Source organism: Eschscholzia californica, unplaced genomic scaffold (assembly GCF_041429995.1).
Source record: "Eschscholzia californica isolate CP2 unplaced genomic scaffold, dmEscCali1.0.p SCAF_3, whole genome shotgun sequence".
NCBI classification, from domain to species: Eukaryota; Viridiplantae; Streptophyta; class Magnoliopsida; order Ranunculales; family Papaveraceae; genus Eschscholzia; species Eschscholzia californica.
In genome coordinates, this window is record NW_028238420.1 from 20,796,446 (window position 1) to 20,817,940 (window position 21,495).

The 21,495-nt window shown below is 36.0% G+C and overlaps 1 protein-coding gene and 1 pseudogene across 6 annotated transcripts; one reads left to right on the forward strand and one right to left on the reverse strand.

Annotated features, from left to right (window-relative positions):
* Nucleotides 1-12,117: 12,117 nt before the first annotated feature.
* On the reverse strand, nucleotides 12,118-20,573 carry LOC147548977 (uncharacterized). Of its 6 annotated transcripts, XM_086666412.1 has the most exons (7): nucleotides 18,771-18,841; nucleotides 16,976-18,675; nucleotides 16,248-16,377; nucleotides 14,329-15,097; nucleotides 14,149-14,241; nucleotides 13,067-13,221; nucleotides 12,118-12,569 (listed from the first exon to the last, which is right to left on the reverse strand). In XM_086666412.1, exons 3-7 carry the CDS (start codon nucleotides 16,350-16,352, stop codon nucleotides 12,393-12,395), a joined length of 1,299 nt encoding a protein of 432 aa, XP_086522538.1. In that variant the 5' UTR covers nucleotides 16,353-16,377; nucleotides 16,976-18,675; nucleotides 18,771-18,841; the 3' UTR covers nucleotides 12,118-12,392. The 6 variants fall into 6 exon arrangements, with proteins under 6 accessions (XP_086522538.1, XP_086522536.1, XP_086522537.1 ...); XM_086666410.1 differs by lacking the exons at nucleotides 16,976-18,675; nucleotides 18,771-18,841 and adding an exon at nucleotides 20,380-20,573; XM_086666411.1 differs by lacking the exons at nucleotides 16,976-18,675; nucleotides 18,771-18,841 and adding an exon at nucleotides 20,280-20,541.
* On the forward strand, nucleotides 18,208-18,897 carry LOC147548978 (transcription repressor OFP16-like; annotated as a pseudogene).
* Nucleotides 20,574-21,495: the final 922 nt, after the last annotated feature.

Consider the following 21,495-nt stretch of genomic DNA (forward strand, 5'->3'; position numbering starts at 1 on the left):
GAAAATCAACTTGGTCTTAAGATTAAAATTTTAAGATCTGACAGAGGTGGTGAATACTATCCAAATGAATTTATTAAATTCTGCCAAACACATGGAATTGTTCACCAAGTTACTGCACCTTACACTCCTCAGCAAAATGGTATTGCAGAGAGGAAAAATATGACTATGATTGAGATGGTCAATGCAATGTTAATTAGTTCTGACTTACCATTATCTTTATGGGGTGAAGCATTATTATCAGCATGTTATATTTTGAATAGGATTCCCTTAAAGAATAAAAATGTGACTCCCTTTGAACAATGGTTTAAAAGAAAACCTAATTTTAGTAGACTAAAAGTTTGGGGCTGCCTTGCATATGTTAGGAAACCAGACCCTAAGAGACCAAAATTAGGTGTTAGAGCCTACAAGTGTGCTTTTATAGGTTATTCTCATAATAGTGTGACACATCGATTCTTAAATCTAGACACCTTTGAAATTATAGAATCTGTAGACGTAGAATTTTTTAAGAACTTGACGAGATCTAGTGCTAATGGTCATAATTTAGTAGATCCCATAAATTTGTCTCATTCTGAATCTACCATTGTTGACACTAATATAAATGAACATCCAAAGTCTCGTGAACCTCCTGAATTAGAACCAAGGAGAGGTAAGAGGGCTAGAACTGAACGTTCATTTGGTCCTGACTTCATCACTTATCTCATAGAAGGTGATAGAAGTGAAGTAACAGACTTTACAAAGTTTGTTTTGAATATTGATAATGATCTGATTAGCTATTCTGAAGCTATGAATTCCAGAGATTTTAGTTTCTGGAAAGAAGCTATAAATGATGAAATGAATTCTATCTTATCAAACCAAACTTGGGTATTATCTGATTTACCTCCTGGGGCTAAACCTATAGGAAGTAGATGGATATTTAAGAAGAAGTTAAATCCTGATGGTTCCATAAATAAGTTTAAAGCAAGATTAGTTGCTAAAGGCTTTAAACAGAGGCATGGTATTGTTTATTTTGATACTTACGCACCAGTGGCACGTATCTCCTCAATTCGTGTGTTGATTGCCCTTGCCTCAGTTCACCATTTAGTTATTCATCAAATGGATGTGAAAACGGCATTTCTAAATGGTGACTTAGAGGAGGAAGTTTATATGGAACAACCTGAAGGATTTATTTCTCCAGGCCAAGAAAAGAAAGTTTGCAAGTTGGTAAAATCTCTTTATGGTCTGAAGCAAGTGCCTAAACAGTGGCATGAAAAGTTTGATCATATTGTCCGATCAAATGGGTTTGTCGTTAATGATGCAGATAAGTGTATTTACTGTAAAGTAAATAAGTCTAGTTGTGTACTTATTTGTTTGTACGTTGACGATATGCTTATTTTTGGAACTGATCTATCTTCTGTTGAAGAAACAAAGAAATTCTTATCAAAGTTTGATATGAAGGATCTTGGGGTGGCTGATATCTTAGGAATTAAAATACTAAGAAAGGATAATGTATTGGCTTTAAGTCAAACACATTACATCGAGAAAATTCTGAAAAGGTATGATCACTTTAATCATAAACCAGCTCCAACTCCAATTGACCCCAGTATTAAATTACTGAAGAATACTGGTCGTGCTCAAGCTCAAGTTGAGTATGCTTGTGTTATAGGTAGTCTAATGTATGCGATGCACTGCACTAGACCTGACATAGCCTACGCTGTCAGTGTATTGTGTCGATTTACTAGTAATCCAGGACCAGAGCATTGGAAAGCTATTTCTAGAGTGCTAAGTTACCTGAAGGGAACCATGGATTATGGTTTACATTTTAAAGGAGACCCCGCTATATTAGAAGGATATAGCGATGCCAGTTGGAATAGTATGAGACAAAGTCAAAATCTACCACTAGATGGATTTTTACTTTAGGTGGTGCTGCTGTGTCTTGGGGATCCAAGAAGCAGACCATAATTTCTGATTCAACTATGTTGTCAGAATTAATTGCATTAGCAGATGCAAGTAAGGAAGCGGAATGACTTAGAAACCTACTAGAAGAAATTCCCATATGGAAGAAGCCATCTCTGTCAGTCATGATAAATTGTGACAACCAGGCAACACTTTATAACGTTGCAAATAAGACCTACAATGGCAAGTCGAGACACGCGAGTCTCAGACATCAATCTGTGAGACAATTACTCAAGACAGGAGTAATTACAGTCGACTATGTAGAAACAAAGAAAAACTTAGCAGACCCATTAACTAAAGGACTTCCTAAAGTAATGGTCTCGGTTAAGAATAAAGAAATGGGACTCAGGTCTGTGAATGAAGGTTGACCGCCTTTAACGGAAACCCAACTTATGTCTTGAAATAGATAGGCAAAGTTCAACGGGTACCAACAAGTTAAAGCTTTCGCGATTATGGAATACTAGCAATTTATATTCTCCCATTTCTGAGCTAGTATTAGTTTTCTGCAAGAGAAAGGATGGATGATAAATCCTTAATTAGTCCTAATCTTTAAGTGGTGCCTCGCGAAAACACCTCAAGTGGACTTACCTAAGTGAGTGTGGAGATCAGGCCGTCACCTAAGAAAATAAGAGCATTTTCCGAAGAAGACTCATGAAAGGGATATTGCACATGGCCATTAATGTGCGGAGTATGAACACTCTGATTCACCGAAACAAGTATGTGCGATGGCTCCGGTATCATCACTAAAGGATTCTTGGTTCAAGATACGTTCACCATAGCATTCTGATAAAGCTTTGAGTTGTTTGCACTAAGTGAAGGTTCAAATGCACAAGATACCTATCATGTATGTACAAGTTTCTACGATAATGCCAAAAAGAATTTTTTTTTATTCCAATGTCAGTTTCATTTTATTTTGTCTTCAATATCTTGTTTTGTTGTGTCTTTTAAATTTTTGAAAATGGTGGGGGATTGTTGGCAATTTTCAAATTCAAAAGTGGCCAGTGATTTGTCGTGGTCAAACAGGGAGGATGAATGGGTGCCATGCCCATCTAATTAAATTGGATACATCCCATGGGAGTAGATATCTCCACATCCTTTCATTTATTATAAATAAAGTGACCATCAACCCTTCATTTGGATCTAACGAAATTCTGTGTCATTCTCCTGCTCTCACATTCTAGCATTTGTTATTAACAGAGTCATTGGGTTTTTATATTATCAAGTTATTTGGAATTTTGGAGTTGTTTTTTATTTGGCATTATCAGTTGATTAATTTCCAGAGTGTTCTTGATCTTGGCCAAAGCGTACATACTTTGAACCGAGATAGTTGTAAAGACTTCATCGTATCCTGAAGGCAAAATTCCATACCCGTTGTGTACTCGTGATTTTACCAGAAGGGGGCGAATTTCTGTCTAAAAGAATCGATATAATCGAGCTTTGAAGTTTCGTGTACAACATCTAATATTTCTGTTTTTTTCATTTCAAATTACTAGCAATAATATATTCCAACATTTTTTGTAATGACCGGCTTCATTTCTGAAATCAAATACCATACTTCTACCTTTAACTCGGTATTGATTTCTCAATTGTCTTCTCTAAGGGGTGATTATCATATTCACTCGAAGTTTGAGGACTAGTCCTTGCTCATGTCTTTATTTTTCAAGCTTAGGAAACTTCTTACCATAACTTCTTCGTCTAGACAGTTTCAATCTTATCTGTGTATCTTATCGTAGATAACTATACGTGAGACAAAGCCATTATAGTTCACTAAAAGCAGGAATTAAAGTCTAACATTCTTAACCATCCAATTTTGTTGTATAGCATTCAGGCCTTGTAATTTTGTTCCTCGTATTGCTTTACAGAAGTTTATATTATTTTTAACCGTTAATAAAAAGGGTTATTTTCCAAATGGCCCCCAACTTTGTGACCAGCTTCCTGCCTGGCCCCCTACTTTAGCAATAATTTCCGTATGGCTCCCTTTTTCCGTTATCTTTAACATTTCGTTACTCTCTCTCCTCCATCTCATTTTCTCTCTCTGCCACATCATCTTAGCACGACACATCATCATTTTCTCCGGCAGGGGTCGTCGGCCGGCCAAATTTTCGACCGGCGACCTTCAATTTTTTTTTCTCTCTCTCATTAAAAAAAAAAATTTTTTTTTAATTCTCTCCTTACTCTCTCTCTAAACTCCGGCGAAGGGAACCCCCTTCGCCGGAGTTTAGAGAGAGAGAAAAAAATATATTGTAGGTCGCCGACCGGAAAATTGGCCGGCCGGCGACCCCTGCCGGAGAAGATGATGATGTGGCAGAGAGAGAAAATGAGATGGAGGAGAGAGAGTAACAGAATGTTAAAGATAACAGAAAAAGAGGCCACACGGAAATTATTGCTAAAGTAGGGGGCCAGGCAGGAACAAAGTTGGGGGCCATTTGGAAAATAAGCCTAATAAAAATTTATGAAAGATAAAAATTAAGAATAACATGAAAACTTATAAGCAGTAAGTGTGGTTCGATCATTTAGCTCATTTTTCCATGTTAGTTACTTCTTAAATTGAAAACCCCATTCACGAGCTCCTGCTGTTTTATGAGCCCGACTTTTTGGTGGAACGAGAGATTTGCAAAATGTACACTCGAATACCTTTTAGTGAAATGCGAAAACCACCCAATCCAACTTGTTAATGTTATTATTTGTGAGCGCTTGTGCCCACCCGATTCCTACTTTCTAGTCAGTGATGTTAAATTGGTTCACAACACATTATCCCAAAAATACATCATAGCATAGATTATGTTATGATTAACTGTTATAGAACTGTCCACACTAGATTGACGAAAGACAAATTTATTCTTCCAATCCGGGATGGCTTTTTCCCAAAGACAAACAGCGAATGAGATTCTCCTCGTTTCCCACAAGTGGTCCATGTTTTGTCTCGTGGGGCTGGGGGCAGGCCCAGACCCTGCGGATAAGATTTGGAAGTATCCGCCGTCCACCCACAGAAGCTCTTTGGGATCAAGGTTTGGAACATCTCCTGCCAAATTTTTCTGTCTGTTAGTTATATAAATAAATAGAAGTGCAGATCTCTTGATTTGTGATTGAAGTACACTGGATACTCTATATTTTTAATTAGGGAGTAACATGTGCTTTTAACCATTAGTAGACTATTCAAATTTTTTACTGTTCTAAAGTTACATAGCCCATACAATATATTGTATTAGTGAAGCAACACCAAACTGAACTGAATAAGATTTTTTTACACAGGCTACAAGTCACAGATATATCACGAAAAATAATACGAAAAATATATCTAGAATTATGATTTAAATACACCACAACAACCTGTTTTAAGACTTTTTGAGTCGTACACGTCATATACAAACCTTTAAATGTCATCCTAAATAAGACTTGCCTACCTTATAGAACCCCAAACCGACCGCGAAATTGAACTCCTTCTGGTTGTCAAGAAAAAGAAAACTAAAGCGGGTTGAATGTATACAAAACCTGCAATAATACAATTGCAATAAAATAACAAATAATTAACTTTTTTTTGCATGAATAATTAACTTTGGAGTTTTTTTTTTTTTGCCCCTACTTTTTGGCCAACTTCTTTTATGACACCCTGTTTTTCATAAATTCAAATATGACTCTCTTTTTTATTTAAATTCCTTAACTACCCTTCTTACAAATATATGTTTAAAAAAAAAACATCCCTCCGCCTCACCTCTCTCTCTCTCCACCTCACCTCTCTCTTTCTCCACCTCTCCTGTCTCTCTCTCTCTATCTCTCTATCTTCTTCGACAAGGTCAGCTTCCTTTATGGCACCCTATTTTGCATGAATAATTAACTTTAGAGTTATTTCTTTTTTGCCCCCTACTTTGTGGTCAGCTTTTTTTATGGCACCCAGTTTTTCATAAATTCAAATATGGTTTTTTTTAATTTAAATTCCTTAACTACCCTTCCTACAAATATATGTTTTAAAATAAAAATAATACAAAAACATCCCTCCACCTCACCTCTCTCTCTCCACCTCACCTCTCTCTTTCTCCACCTCTCCTGTCTCTCTCTCTCTCTATCTTCTTCGACAAGGTCGATGGCCGGAAAATTTTCCAGCCGGCGATAAAAAAAAAACAGTGTTCTCCTCTCTCTCTCTCTTGAAACACTCCGGCGAAAGGGTTTCTCCTTGCCGGAAGTAGGTTTGTTCTTGAACAGACCGATCTGGTCTCTTCAAGAACAGATCTGATCTGTTCTTGAACAGATCAATACCTCCGGCGAAGGAAAACCCCTTCGCTGGAGTTTTAGAGAAGGAGAGAGGAGACATTTTTTTTTTTCTTTCAAGGTTTCCCGCCAGCGACCTTATCAGAGAAGACAGAGAGAGAGAGAAATAGAGGATAGGTGGAGAGAGAGAGAGAGAGAGAGAGGAGGTGGAGAGAGAGTGAGTGAGAGGTGAGGTAGAGAGAGAGAGGAGGCGGAGAGAGAGAGAGTGAGAGGTGAGTTAGAGAAAGAGAGAGATGTGAGGTGGAGGGATGTTTTTTTTTATCAATTTTACTTTAAACATATATTTATAGGAAGGGTAGTGAAGGAATTTAAATAAAAAATGGGGTCATATTTGAATTTAGGAAAAATAGGGAGCTATAAAGAAAGATGATCACAAAGTAGGGGGCCAAAAAGGAAATAACTCTTAACTTTATTTCATATAAGTTTTTTTTTTGTTGAAAATTTCATATAGCTTTTGAGTTGGAAACTTTCATCCTGCCGTTGGATTTGTTTCCTTGATTTGTTTCCCACTGTCACTAACAGATTTACAAAAAATATTTTAGTATGTTAACAGTAACATTGTTGGAGGATAATGTGTTTTTCTATCAAATGAATTTTGCTTTCTTGATCTACAACTAATGTTTGTCTAGACAATTTTATTTCAACAAAAAAATGATAAATTATAGTTTGCCCTAAAAAAAAGTATTGCACAATGTAAAACTTTTAGTTCATATTAACTATTTATGAAATTGATAGATGACAAAATAAAAAAAAACAAGTACATAAATTGACTTTCTTTAAGGAACTGCCTGTACCAGATAATGTTCTTCCTATCGAAATCCACAGGAAAGCAGGGGCGAGGCTAGTAAGGGGATGTGGGCCACATGCCCCCACAAGCTCCAAAGACTTCCCCTTAAAGTTATTCCAAAATCAAATCCACCTTTTAGTTTTTCTTTTTGACTTTTGCAAGAAGCCCACCATTTTTCTTTTATGTTGGAAAGCCCATAATTTTAGTTAATCAAGAGAAGTCTGCTTCTCTTATGTACCCAGCTCTCTAGAATCTCATTCTTCATACATGAAACGATATATAGCCGTGTGTCTTTTTGTAATTTAATTTCTTGGTAAACCTAATTTGTTGAGTAAATCAATTTTTTCTTATCATCTCTTCTCTAAAATAAGGTTGTTGTTTTCTTGCATAACATTTACAATTTTTTAATGTATTTAGAGTGTTACACTAATTATGTAGCTTGATTATTTATTTATAGCTAGCTTGTCAGCTGGGTTATTGTGAGTTCTGGCAATGTAGGAGAATTTGATGTTGTTGAACTTCGGATGAGAGCTTTTGCTTGCTTTATGTGAGTTGCAGATTATCAATGTATCATTTTCCTGGGATTGTGTAGATGATGGATTAGACTTTGGTTGTCGCTTTCAATTATGATGTGCATGTAGTTATGATCAATCGCCCATCAAATTCCGGAGAAAATAGCCTTGGATTCGCTTTCCTCACTTGTGTCTCTAAAAGTATCTACTTTTTCTTCAATGAATGTGGCTTGGGAATCATGAACAATAAGGCTGGTATCAATACTATTGTTAATATCAGTAAATGAGGCATCAATATTGATTTTATAGTAAGGGTAAACCCGCGGAGTCCAATGTTGTGAGCATGCTTGTTTGGTAGTTTTAACTATACTAGAGGGAATGATATAATCAGATTAATAACTTGAGAAGGTATATTTATGATATTTTCAGAATAATCAACATGTCTATAAGATCATAATGCTTATGAATGACCTTTCAGATCCAAGAATGCCATGCCTTAGCCAGGCCAGAGTTTGGACTGTGGTTGCAGTATTTTGCTTTGAGACATCGCTTTGGGTTTAGCTTTAAGGCGCCAAGCGATCTTGTTAGAGAAGCCTTGTTGTCTAAATAAGCGTTATGAATACCAAGACCGCCCAGTTTCTTTGGTAGGCAGATATATGACTATGCTTTGGTCATATACCTTTAGATTTTTCCCACCAGAAGGACTTCTGCAAAGTCCCTATGCGATTCCATATGCCTTTGGTAATGACAAAGCATTGCATATGGTATCGGGGAACGACCGCTGCTACAACAAAGATTACCACCGTGCTATCAGCTTGTGAAAGGAAATTGTGATGCCAATTGAAGAGTTTGGCTTGAATTTGATCCAGAATAGATTGAAATACCTTGGTTTTGTTGGCACCAATGAATAATTCGGCTCCTAGATATTTATTAGATGAGGAGGCACTTTTTACTTTAAGATTTCGAATTATCATGCGTTTGAACTTTGGGTGAGAGTTCCTAGAGAAGAAGATGTTGGATTTATTGTAATTGATCATCTGGCCCAAAGAAGGGCAGAAGATGTGAAGAATCGATTTTAAGTAGTGAATGTTCTCAAGAAAATTTCTACCGAAGATGATGCAATCGTCAACAAAGAGGAGATGGTTTATAGTTAGGTCTAGGTTAGCCGTGGGAAAACCAACAAAATTATGACCAGACTGAGATGAGAGGAGATGTCTACTTAGGCCATCCCTAGCAATAGTAAAGAGGAAAATGGAGAGGGGGCTCCTTCTCTGACTCCTCTACTAGGGTAAAAAGTGGGTCCAGGACAACCATAAAAGAGGTGGATATGGAAGCCAAAATCATATTAATCCAGTGTGTCGAGAAACCCAGCTTAAACATAATGTCAGAAAGAAAAGAACATTCTATGCGATCAAAAGCTTTCTTTACATGTCAAGTTTGAAGCCGAAATAATAGTAGCACTGCTGAGCTTTTCATACGAGTGAATTAATTCTTGACCTATGATGATATTATCCGAGATCTGCCGCCCCGGGATGTAGGCAGATTGGAAGGAGACGAATGTGGGTATGATTAGTGTTAGTAGGGATGGTGGTGTTTTTCTTAAGCTATTGAATATCCTGATCGATTTCAACATTCGTCGGGATGGCTGTTAGGGCAGTGTCCCGGCTATTAGAAATAGAGGGAAGGAAGAGATCAGTAACCACTGCCAAAGTGATGGTATTTCTAGAAGTTGTAATGCCCTGAAGATGAGTTGTGAATGTCATAATTTTCCTTTTTATTTATATGAAAGTTCCTGAAGGATTCAAACTACTAGAGGGAAAACCACGTATCATGCATTCACTAAAACTTAATAGAGCTTTATATGGTTTAAAGCAATCAGGGCGAATGTGGTACAATCGCCTCAGTAAATACTTGAGCAAGGAAGGATATATAAATGATCCTATTTGTCCATGTGTTCACTAAGAAATCATATACCAGATTCACTATCATTGCAATATACGTTGATGATATAAATCTAATTGGGACAGTTGAAGATGTCTCAAAAGCCGCGAGATATTTGAAGAAAGAATTTGAGATGAAAGACCTTGGAAAAAAAATATTCTGGCGAAGTGAAAGTGGTATACTTGTCCATCAATTTATATACGGAAAAGGTTTTGCAATCAGGGCGAACGTGGTACAATCGCCTCAGTAAATACTTGAGCAAGGAAGGATATATAAATGATCCTACTTGTCCATGTGTTCATTAAGAAATCATATACCGGATTCACTATCATTGCAATATACGTTGATGATAGAAATCTAATTGGGACAGTTGAAGATGTTTCAAAAGCCGCGAGATAGAAAAATGCAAGGTAATAGATCTTGGAAATGAATTCCGAAACTTATTTCTAATATTTACTGTAATCGCACTCTTATTTATTAGTAATATCTGCATAGCTTTCAACAAAAATAAAGTGAAGTTAGCCCATGTGAGAATATTTTATGTGGAGGTACACTTAAAGGGTGCAGTAGTTGGACACCCCCTCTTAAGCCCATAAGGTCGTAGAATTGAGTTTCCGTGGGGCAGTTTTGTTAATAAGATTTATCTCATGTAATTTATGGCAATAAATAAAGTAGATATAAGAATAGATGGGCTTACAGGCCCCCTAGGATGGACCTAAGGGTCTTTATATAGCCTTTAGGATGCAAAATGTCTTTTTGTTTATTTGTTTTTATTTTTTTTTGGACACAAAATGTCTTAATTGACAGTTATACTGTCTATCCAAATTCATTATGCGTTGCATATTATTTTCATGATGTATCATTGTCATTCAAATGTAATAATTCTTAGAGTCCAATCTCAAAAAAAATGTGAAAATTAGCAACTGAGAAGAGAATCAAAATTTTCATATGTGAAATTCATATGTTATTCTTAACCATGGGCACGAGAAAATTTATCTTAGTAAAATTTGGGGATAGGTTTTCAAATTTTGGAGACCAGGGGTTTTATTGAAATTGAGAATTAGGATTTCTAAAATTGAGGAATTACTTCAGTTTCTGATCAATTATTTTTATATTGTCTCTGAATCAATTATTTTTATATGGACTCTGAACAGTCATCACATTCATTACATGTCATGGATATATCATGCATATTCAATACGAAAATACATCATCAATTAAATAAGTCATCAATGCTTCAGGTTTTCAAAATTAAGACAATTTACACATATCATCTCATTCACTTATCAAAAATTGTTGTTCTGTCCTCTTTTAAATAGATTTCTAAATGCTTCCCTTCGCTGGATCCCCTTTTTCTCTCGATGTTTGTTTGTCTTCCCTCCATTAGTAGTGTCTAGAGTCATAGTTGAATCATCGGTGGAAGTGAAACGATGTCTTCAAGGATATTGCAATGCTCTCATAAAAAAAAAAGGATATTGAAATTCTTTGATCTTCAAGGAGTCTACTGGTAAGGTTAATTAGTGGAGGTTTGAGAATGTTTAATGAATCCTTTCCATGAATTCTCATAGTCACTAGTGATTGGTTCGGAACCAGAGTATGTGCAATAGAAGTAACCGTATTAATGGAGATTAGATTGAAATGGAAGTCCGAGAAATTGCAGCCACCATTCACAGTAGTCCATCATAGTCCATCATTGACTCTTTTGTTTATTTGTTGGAGATACAACTTTCAATACTTAAAAGATCATCACGGATTATCCACGGGGTTCATTGTTTTTCCGGTCACCGGATTTCTTTCTTTAATTCTAAATAAAGAATATGTTTCTTTGTTGGTCTTTAGGGCCTGTTTTGTTGGTCTTTAGGATCTGTTTTGTTGGTCTTTAGGATCTTTTTTGTTACTTTTGTATTTATCTCAGACTGAGTGCGTGAGCTTGGCAACCATTGGGAGTTTCTTCAACAACTCACAGCAGAAGGTGGAAGAAGCAACGGTTTTAAAACTACCCAGAGATAGTTAGTGGTGACTGCAACAGAAGTAGCCCACAAGTTAGTACAGGCAGCTCTAGATACACCACAAGTGGGCATAATTCGACTTGTTTGTCCGATTTGGTTGTCTTTGATTTCAACTTCATGATGTAATTCTCATTAGCCTTTTGGCCTATTAATGAAGTTTGATTCCAAAACTATTAATGAAGTTTGATTCCAAAAAAAAAAACAGATTTCTAAATTTAGGTCTCTTTTTCCTAATCCCTAAACCAATCCATGAGAAAAGATCTTTCCGCCTTCTTTTTTTTCTTCCAATCTCTAGGTTTGAAAGAAAACTAGAACTATGTGTTTCAATTGATTTAGAGTTACTCCGAGAATGATAGGTTAATGCATTCGCTTATTCAATGGTGATCAATCCGTGTGGAGTTGTTTTCCTAGTTGGGAAACTTTAATCTCTGTATTCTACCAATTTGCTGAGAGGAAAATTTATCACTTCTAGAAAGGGGAAGCCATCTTCAAGAAGGCCCAAACTTGCACATTCAAAAATCAAGTAAAATAATTTTCATATCCTTCCAGCTGCTATAATACATGCAACCTCTCATCTAAATTAACAAATCAAGTACTTGGTACCCGATCAAGAAAAATTGAGACTCGGCAAGCAATCTCCTGTTCATGAACGCGCAGAACCTCAAAAATCTTGAAATATAATATGCTTCTTTCGCAAGAGCATAAATATATAAGTAGCATGTTGCAACTGACACTAATTGTAGCAAAGATTCCAGTCTATTCTACTACTAAAATTATTGATTTACCTTTTTATTTTGCTTACCTCATATTAACAACTTTGTATAAATAAAAGTGCTAAGACTAGCGCACAAGCATCATCATCTTCATCACAATTTCAACCGGGCGGGCAGAAATAGCTAAAGTACCAGTTGAGTTGTGTGGTATTTACATAGCAAATTTATGTACCTAAAGCATCTCCCATTCACAGATATTATCAGTTGGCAAATTCTTCGAACCCAAGGATTTAATGCGAGTGGATGGACTGGAACTCTCTGATCTATGTTGGTTAGATTCATCACCGGTCTCAAATTCCTTTTTCTTTGATGATCTCATTCTCCAAGCCAAAGCATCTCGTAGTTTTTTCTAGTAAAATTATATTAGTCAGTTCTTTCATACACAATCATATCAATTAGTTTTCAAACTTGTGTTGTAAGATACTGGCAGGTCTGTTCCATTTCAGTTTCCACAATAATTTGAACAGTCTGGTTTCAATTCTCCAATATTAATATCTAATGCTAAAAATCAATGATAAAATCATAATGGAAGCTGGCAGGTTCCCATTGTGTTGGTTCGGCTAATGAGATTCTGAAGAAATTAGAAGGTTCAAAGCTGGTACAGGTGTTGTTTCTGGATATGACAAATGGGTTCCACTTCGCATGGGCAACCTTCTCGGACTCTGGGGGTGTGCGCGCTTGTGTGTGCGTGAGAGAGAGACTCTGCGCGCTTGTGTGTGCGTGTGTGCTTGTGTGCGTGTGAGAGAGAGAGAGAGAGAGGGAGAGAGAGAGAGAGACTCTGTGTGTGTGTGTGTGTGTGTGTGTGTGTGAGAGAGAGAGAGAGAGAGAGAGAGAGAGAGAGAATACCTTGTAAGATCTGTGCCTGTATTCCCTGCTAGAGACAGTGAAAGGTTGGACAACTACACAACTACCCTCCAGCTTCAAATTGTCAAACTGTTCAACATTCTGCATGGAACCAGTGGAATCTTCAAATTCCAAAAGATCATCATCATCAGATACTCCTGTATAAATAGACTTTTATCAGTAAAATACAGGTAAACTGGGAATAAGCATATATTAGAATTATGTGTACAAGTGTCTTTATTAGTGGATGTCTCTCCAACCAAACGGTTTTTGTCTCGTGGTTGGTGGATGTGGGAACACAAGTTGTGGGGAGTTATGACTTGAAAGGAGAGTAGGCACTTGGCATGACCAGAGTCGGCACTTGGTATGAACAGACATCTTGTGGGTTATAAAGAGTCACTCTGAACTCTATAACATATCTTCTTGGCTTCTTGTATTATGTTATTTCATAGAATGTAGACAAATACTATACAAGTTTTAGAGACTTTTTACGAAATAGGATGAGTTTTGTTTTGGCTCGTTTGCGAGAGCACAATATTACGTGATGTTCACCTGAGCGAATAGAATTGAATTGCTACCTACTAATTACTATACGTTAATGATAATTCTACCTTTGCTAGACAACATCTAAAGAACCATGAGCATCGCTGCAGGGATGTAATGTCCCAAGGACATATAATCAAATTCCAATCTCAATCACTAAGTCAATTTTTTTTATTTCATCTTATTTGAATTAGACTGTACATAATAATCTGATTTTCAAGAGAAAGGACCACAATATTCTACAAGCGGGGGTAAACTTTTAACTTTTTAGGCAGTTTATCAGATTCGCTGCCTTCGAGTTTAGTTAGCTGCTTTGGCAACAAATGAAGATTATCTTCGAAATCAGCACCTTACCCTTTTACCCATGTTTCACAATCAAAGCCATGATAACAAAAAACTCGGAATTAAGTACCAGAATTGTTTAAAAATCTTATAAGAAGCTCGAAAAGGAAGTGCAAAACGCAAAGCCTAGTTAAAATCATAATGAAGTGTCCTGTGAATTCTAGAACCTTTAAAAAACATTTGGAAGGGAAGTAAATTACCAGTTGCAAATTCCTCTACCTCTGCATCACATTGCTCATATTCATCAGTAAGAGATTTCTTCAAATGAAATGCCTTGTAAGTTGCTAAAGAATCTACGAATGGAAAAGCAACAATTAACAAAAATAGAATCATAAAAGTACATAAACAAACTAAAATTAGACTAAGAAATAGATAGTCACCATTTGAGTGAACTAATAAGATGCTGCCAGATGGACTCATTTGTCCAAACTCCATATCTTCTTTCTCAAATAAGACAACTGAAGAATCCAAATGAGAACTTAGATCTAAACTGCAGGGAATGTCAGATGTTGATTCCCTACTGGAAGCTCCAGCAGAATCAATTAACGTGGAAGCACCAGAAGGAAGTGCATTATCCTTTATAGGCTCTCCTTCGACATCAAATATTGATTTCTTAAGCTTCCTAACATCATCATGGGAAGAAGCAAGAGGAAGAGGTAAGTGATCTTCCTTTTCATCTCCAACAAGCACCAATGGTTGAGTTGAATCTCCCATAACAGAATCAGTAAACTCTGAAACATCAGGAGAAGGTAGCTTCTTCTCTAATGGGTCATCTTCAATGTCTACCTTTGACTTCTTATGCATATCAGTATCATTTTGTTCAGGAGAAAAGTCAGACCCTACAGAATCCGGAGGAAGTAGATGAATTATCATAGGAACTCCACCCAAAAATGAAACTAGACTCAAATCCTTTATGGGAGGTGCAATGACGTCCATAATTTTACGAGGAACAATTTCCTGTCTAGTGTTATCCTTTGACTTTTTACAGGTCTCAAGTTCAGCATTTTTTGTTATAGAGTTTTCAATCATTTCCCCTTTCACATGATCTTTAAGAGAAGGAGGAAGCAAATCTTTCATAACTTCCGCACAAATTTTTTTAATATTTCCTCCTACATCCTGCACCTGGTTTTCAACATATTTAGCTGTTTCCTGTCCAATAAAGTAAAAGTGTGTTAAAAAGTGGGTAGGTTGAAGTAAAAAAATAAGAGAGGTTCTGTTTTCTATGTCATGAATGTTTCAGGGCCAGTCTTAAGGTCTTTCTCGGCCATTTTGATCTATCAGTGTTCTGTGCCTATTCCTGTTTCTAAAAGACTTATCTCGTTAGACTTTTGCTGAAAGGACATGTCTACGGGGTGTTTTAAAAATTGTTTTTCCCGCCACAATGTGGTAGGCGAAATGGCGCCTTGACACGTATGCATCAATTCGTAAAAAGCATACATTATTTTTTTTTAATTACCAAATTGTGTATAGAAAGATAACATAACAGCCTTTTTATGCTTTGCTATTATAATCTAAAGTTTGAGGTGTTTAATAGAAAAAAGTAGCGATGTTTTTAATGTCAGATACTCGCATAAATTTCAAAACCCTCAAAAGGGGCAAGAGCATTATATTTTATGGTTCATTTTAAAAATCAAACCTGATGAGAGAGTAAAAGGAAACCTGTGGAGACAAGTATACAATTCAATTTTATTTTACAAACATGGCCATTTTGTGAGTCGTACACCTTGAACAACTTGAAGTGTTTCGTATCAGGGCATACACCTCGCAAAGTAAATGCATACATTTCGTTGAGTATGAAAAAGGTGTACGCCTCAAGGAAAGAAGGCACCAAACGGATTCAAGGTGCACCTCAATGCTTAAATCTTAACCAATTTTTAAGACATTGTCTACGAACTACCAGTGATGTTAAATTCGTAGGATTTAGGAGTTAAATCATACGGACCAAATCGGATCGTATCAAAATCGATTTAGATCGCTCCTCTTATCGTTCTACAGCTGAATCGTAAGATTCACAGCATAAATCGGTCACAAAATTGTGAATCGTGGGATTCAAGTTGAATCCCACATTCATAACTATTTGACCAAAAGTGAAATATAAGTGAAGACAAAAGAATTATTCAGGGTTAGATCTTTCTTCACTGAGAAAGAAGAGAAGAAAAAGCAAGGCACTGCTGTGTTGATTGAATTGGTAAGTTTCCAATGTAAGATGCGAATTAAAATTTCACAACATTGTGAACTACTATACTGTGGTTATTTGAAAATGATGAGAGTAAAACCAACATATTTGATCATTACATACCTCGACGCTCAAAACATCTTCCACTTCATGACACATAGCTTCGAACTTGTCGTAAATATTCCCAACCCAGGTTATACCTTCAGATTTGAAATCCATAGTGAACATTAATACGTGTCTCCAAATTACACCTCTGCAGCCAATGAATAAACTTTGTAAGGACTAAAAGGGATCCATCTCGCCATGTTTTTTACTAACTAACAATTTTATATAATAGAATATTAAATAAGATTTCTAGCAAGAACGAACTATATGATGCAGGGAGATTTCAGAAGATATTTCGATTATTTCAGATAGCTTAAAATCCTGTAATTTTAGTAGTGTAGTATTTTGGGTTAGTAGAAGATTATTATAATTTGTTTAATACTTTTAAGATTATTTTTAAGTTTTAGATTCTAGTATTTTATTTGTTTACAAGTTGCTAATTCGAGTTTTGATTAGGTATAGGAAACCTTAATACTATATAAAGGGGATCTAGTAGTTTTAGTTCATTCAGTTTATCAATAAAATCACAACAGTTTCTCTACTCTGTGAGTTTTCGATTTTTCAATGTAGTGGACATAGATTTAAGACTTTTCTAAGTTTACAGGCATCAAGAGAAAGGTTTCTCCAGGTTTAATGGCAGAAGATGAGGGTAGAAACACAGCGTTGACGGTGATCGAGAAATCCAATGCTATATGGTTAGCAATTGATAAGATGAATCAATTTATGGTGTTGAAAAACCATCTGACCTATCAATGTAAACCCTGGGCAATCAACCATTAACAGGGAACGTGTTGAAGGATTCACCCACAACCTCACTGTAAAGAGATACGAAGGAAGAACACAACAATTTCAACAACATGGTAATAATTTTTCAACCAAATGCACCTACGTAGAGATTATGATGAATACATTAATGAGGTCTCACGGATGAAACGAAGATCAAAGAAGAATATACAACTAGTATTACAAAAAAATTTAAGGTAATATCAAATTGTGTTACTACTCTAGTTGTGGATACAAATAACATGGTTGTCCCAGAAGTAGAAATTTCAATTGCATGTGACGACTAGTTAATTTCAAGAAACAAAAATTGGCATTATTGTGTTCACGGAAGAGTCTAATATCATCAGTTCACACAACATTAGGAGTCTATTATTTCTTAAGAATTTGTGAAGGAAGTTGTTCAGATAGTCAATTCGAACGAAGATGATAAATTTTGTAAGTCTGATAAAAATGCAATTGATTTTCCTTCATATGAAGATCCTTTTTAATTATTTTGTGAATCACAAGTTGTTTCACATGAATTGGTAAGTAATTTTATTTGTCAGCCTTCATCAAAGTTTGTGGCTCTCAATTACCATATTCAAGATCTTTTCAATTTTATTTTTGGGGTGAAAAGAGTTCACGTTATAAATATAGGCGGAAATTCTTTATGACGTAATAAAGTCTTTAACCAAATATGATATTTGGTAATTCCTATGCATAATTCATAGAAAGATATATCAACGGAGTACAAATCAAGATAACATTCAATCGATTAGTAAACTCGAGACAAGTTCCTTTGAAGTGGAGGAGGCTGACACAAGAGATTTTCAGTAGATATTTTGATAATGGGTGCTTCTAAAGGCACCGGGCCAAAAGGCTGTTAGCATCCGGAAATTTTATTGACTCTGGTCAATGGCCATTGATCCGAATTCTCTATAAGCACCAGTTTTTAATGTGGGTGACGTTCACCTTCGCTTGCTTCTTCTATCTTCTTCCAAAATAATACTTATTTACATCAATACTCCTCCATTTGTAAAAACATATTTGTTGCTTTTGTGGAGTCACCATCTATTACTCCATTTCATTTTTGGGTTCCATTTCCATTACCTTTCTTCTCTGTTCTAACTCTCCTCAACATAAATACACCTTCCTCTATCGATCTTTCTCTCTCTCTCCCTAGAGCTGAGATCGTCCTTCACTTTCTCTCTCTAAAATGCGAACAAAAAGTCTCCAACATTGCTTCACTAAACTCAAACGAACATCTTCATTTGACACTGACTCACCCATCCCACTCGACAGCAAAAATCACAACCGTCAGTCCGCCACCCCTTACCATCCGCCACTGCCGCAGCCACCACCTCTTCATCATCATCAATTTTGATGATGAAAAACTTCAATTCTATTTACGATCTTACCCTGATTCTTCAACTTGAAAGTCAATAATAAGTTACTCGAGTGATTATTTCTCTTCCTCAGCTCCGACGCCACTGAACCAACACCAGCGGACCTAACCACCGTCTTCGCCTCTCAACGTTTCTTCTTCTCATCGCCTGGCCGTACAAATTTCATTGTAGAATCATCAATACATGAATCCCCACCACCTCAATGTGACACATTAATCGGCCGCGAAATTGTTGTTCCATTTCCGACTTACTTGCCTGATCCTTACATGGATTTCCGACTATCAATGCAAGAAATGGTTGAAGTTAGAGATTTAGTGGTTGATGTAAAAGAAGATTGGGACTATTTACACGAATTACTCTCTTGCCATCTTACCCTTAACCCTAAACACACTCACAAATTCATAATTGGAGCTTTCGCCCATCTCCTTGTTAGTCTTATGTCAACTGCAACAGAACATGACATAGTTAATTATCGATTCTTCCTTCTGATTTTCACTTGATTTGAGTTTTTCTCTCTCTATAAAGAGATTGATTTTTAGAGAGAGAAAGAGAGGATGAGAAACCGAGAAACGGATTAGCCAATCCGTGAGCATGTGAAAAGTAACGGATTGGCTAATCCGTGACTTAATGGAAACGGACGGACTGGTCCAGTCCGTCTAGTATGTCTTAGGGCATTATTGTGATTGGATTTTGCGAGAATTAGATGGAGGGGTTAGAGTTAACTCCACTTGACCGGTGCCTACATAGTTGGACGGTGCTAATAGAGAAAGGAGCGGTTGGGCCTGGTGCTAACAGAGATGGATGCGAACAGCCTTTTGGTCAGGTGCCTTTAGAAGCACCCTTTCGAGAATATTAGATATCTAAAATCCAGTAGTTTTAGTAGTTTAATATTTATTTTGAGTTAGTAGAGAATTAGTATATTTAGTAGTTTTATATTTTTTAAGAAACTTTCTAAGTTTTAGATTCTAGTATTTTATATCTTTCGAAGTTGTTAATTCGAGTCTGATTAAGCTTAGGAAACCCTAACACTATATAAAGGGAATTTAGTAATTGTTTAATTGATTCGATTTATCAATAAAATTACAGTTGTTTCTCTACTCTTTCTGAGTTTCGATTTTTCTAAGTTTTGAACATTGATCTAAAGTTATTCAGAGTTTTCTACTGCGTCACTATATCAAGTATGACATACATAAATCACTTTCAGATAATCTTACAAGAAAACAATGCCTGAAGTATCATTTTGTACTTCCATGGGAAAGCAATGTCAAATAGATACATTAACACGAAAACTATACAACACTTGGATAATTTATACAAATTTTCCGATTCAAAGGAGGAGAACTACAACAAACGGAATTCAAGAAGTGGGTACACAACTAGAGAAAGTTGGTATAGTTCAAATCCATTGGAATAAGGAAAACTAAAAAAAGAGATGCCACTAAAACCAATGTGTTTAAACACCAATGCATGAAGTGAGTTAAAAGAAGGTTGCTAATACTAAGGTTACTAGTAATGTTGTTGTGGCAAAAACCCTTTTGTAACAGGTAAAATGTTACCCTTAAAGATGCACATAAATAATATCGATAAACTAGTTAGATCATGAAACAAAGTAACAAACAACTACCCTTTATTGAATTACATATGGAATCATGCAACAACTAAAATTTTTAGTCAAATTTCTCAACTTCACCTAGTAAGAAATAGAATCAAATCAAAGACACAAAAATCCTTATCTCTTCTAAATCAAACGAGTTCTCAAGCAGAAAAAAAAACTACAGAATCAACCAAAAACTCAAAGATCAGCTTAAACATCTAAATCCCTTCATGCCTAAAGTTACGTTTTCCTTCTAAACAAAAGAATAACCAAATAAAAGCAACTTACAACTCAACATAATCAATGAACAAACCCCAGGAAGGAAGATAAAATCAAACCCCACTTCATAATCATCGATAGAAAGTACAGACATAAACATAAATAAAACCTGAATTTTGAGAATCCAAAATCTCAAAGAGGGCGAACACTTGAGAGGATCAAAGATCAGGTGGAACAGCTTTTCTCTTTGGGGTTTTGGGAGCAGAGAGAGAAGTTGATAAAAGGGCAATTTTACCAAAAGGGGGTCGAAAGGAAAAGGGAAGAAAATAAAGGGCCGCCGCTTGGGGGAACAAAGAAAAGTCCTTTCAGAATAAAGTCTTAGGGGATATATTTATTGTTTACCCCTAAAATTTACTAAGTTGTCTCTTGCCCCCTAGATTTCATCTTCACCTCACCTCAATCCCACAACTTCCCGGCAACTAAAAGTTTCGGCCACTGTCACCACCACCACCTTCTTCATCTCAGATTTCGACCCCTAAAAACAAAATTTACGAAGTTGTATCTTACCCCTTAATCTTCATTTTCGCCTCACCTCAACCGTACAACTTCAAGCAACCAAAAAATTCCAGCCATTATCACCTTCATCCTTCTCGTCTTCTCTCTCTATCTTCTTATTCTCCCTCTCTTTCTGTCTCTAAAACTATCTTTTTAACTCATTTTCTGAGTTGAATAAGATGATAAAGGGAAAACAACCCCTTAATCACGGTTGCAGATGAGGGTGCTCCTGATGATTATACTGAGTATGAAGATGAAGATATTGACAAGATCTAGGGTTTGTCATTCTATTTCTTCTTTATTTTACTTTAAAGTTGTTCTCTTTGATATCGTATTATTGTATTTAGTTCCTTTTATTGTAGAAAAAGAAGGCCAAACCATATATGAAAATCATGGTGTATTTTGATTATATAGTTGAGGAGTTATGAGTATGATTTTGTTATTGCTAAATATGTTGTTTGAATTAATTAGGGTTCTTTAATGGTACGCTCTTTGCTTATGTTGCTTTTATAAGAATATAATGAGTACTGTTGATGCTTGATTGAATAACTGATAGTTAATTTAGAGTAAGTTTGCTTCTGCCAAGAGTTAAGTTTAGGGTGTGGCTTTTTCATGCTCTTGAAGATCCCAAACTTCGACTTTTGATGAAGAGATGATCAGAGATCTGTGAATAAATGCATAATATGGGAAGGGAAGGAAGTAGTTGTCTAGGGTTCTTACAGAGATATTA

Coding starts and splice junctions, on each gene's coding strand:
- LOC147548977 (XM_086666407.1), bottom strand. CDS start 16,352: ATGTTCACTATGGATTTCAAATCTGAAGGTATAACCTGGGTTGGGAAT. Junction 15,098..16,247: donor AAGATGTTTTGAGCGTCGAG/GTATGTAATGAT, acceptor TTTATTGGACAG/GAAACAGCTAAATATGTTGA. Junction 13,222..14,148: donor GGTAGAGGAATTTGCAACTG/GTAATTTACTTC, acceptor CTATTTATACAG/GAGTATCTGATGATGATGAT.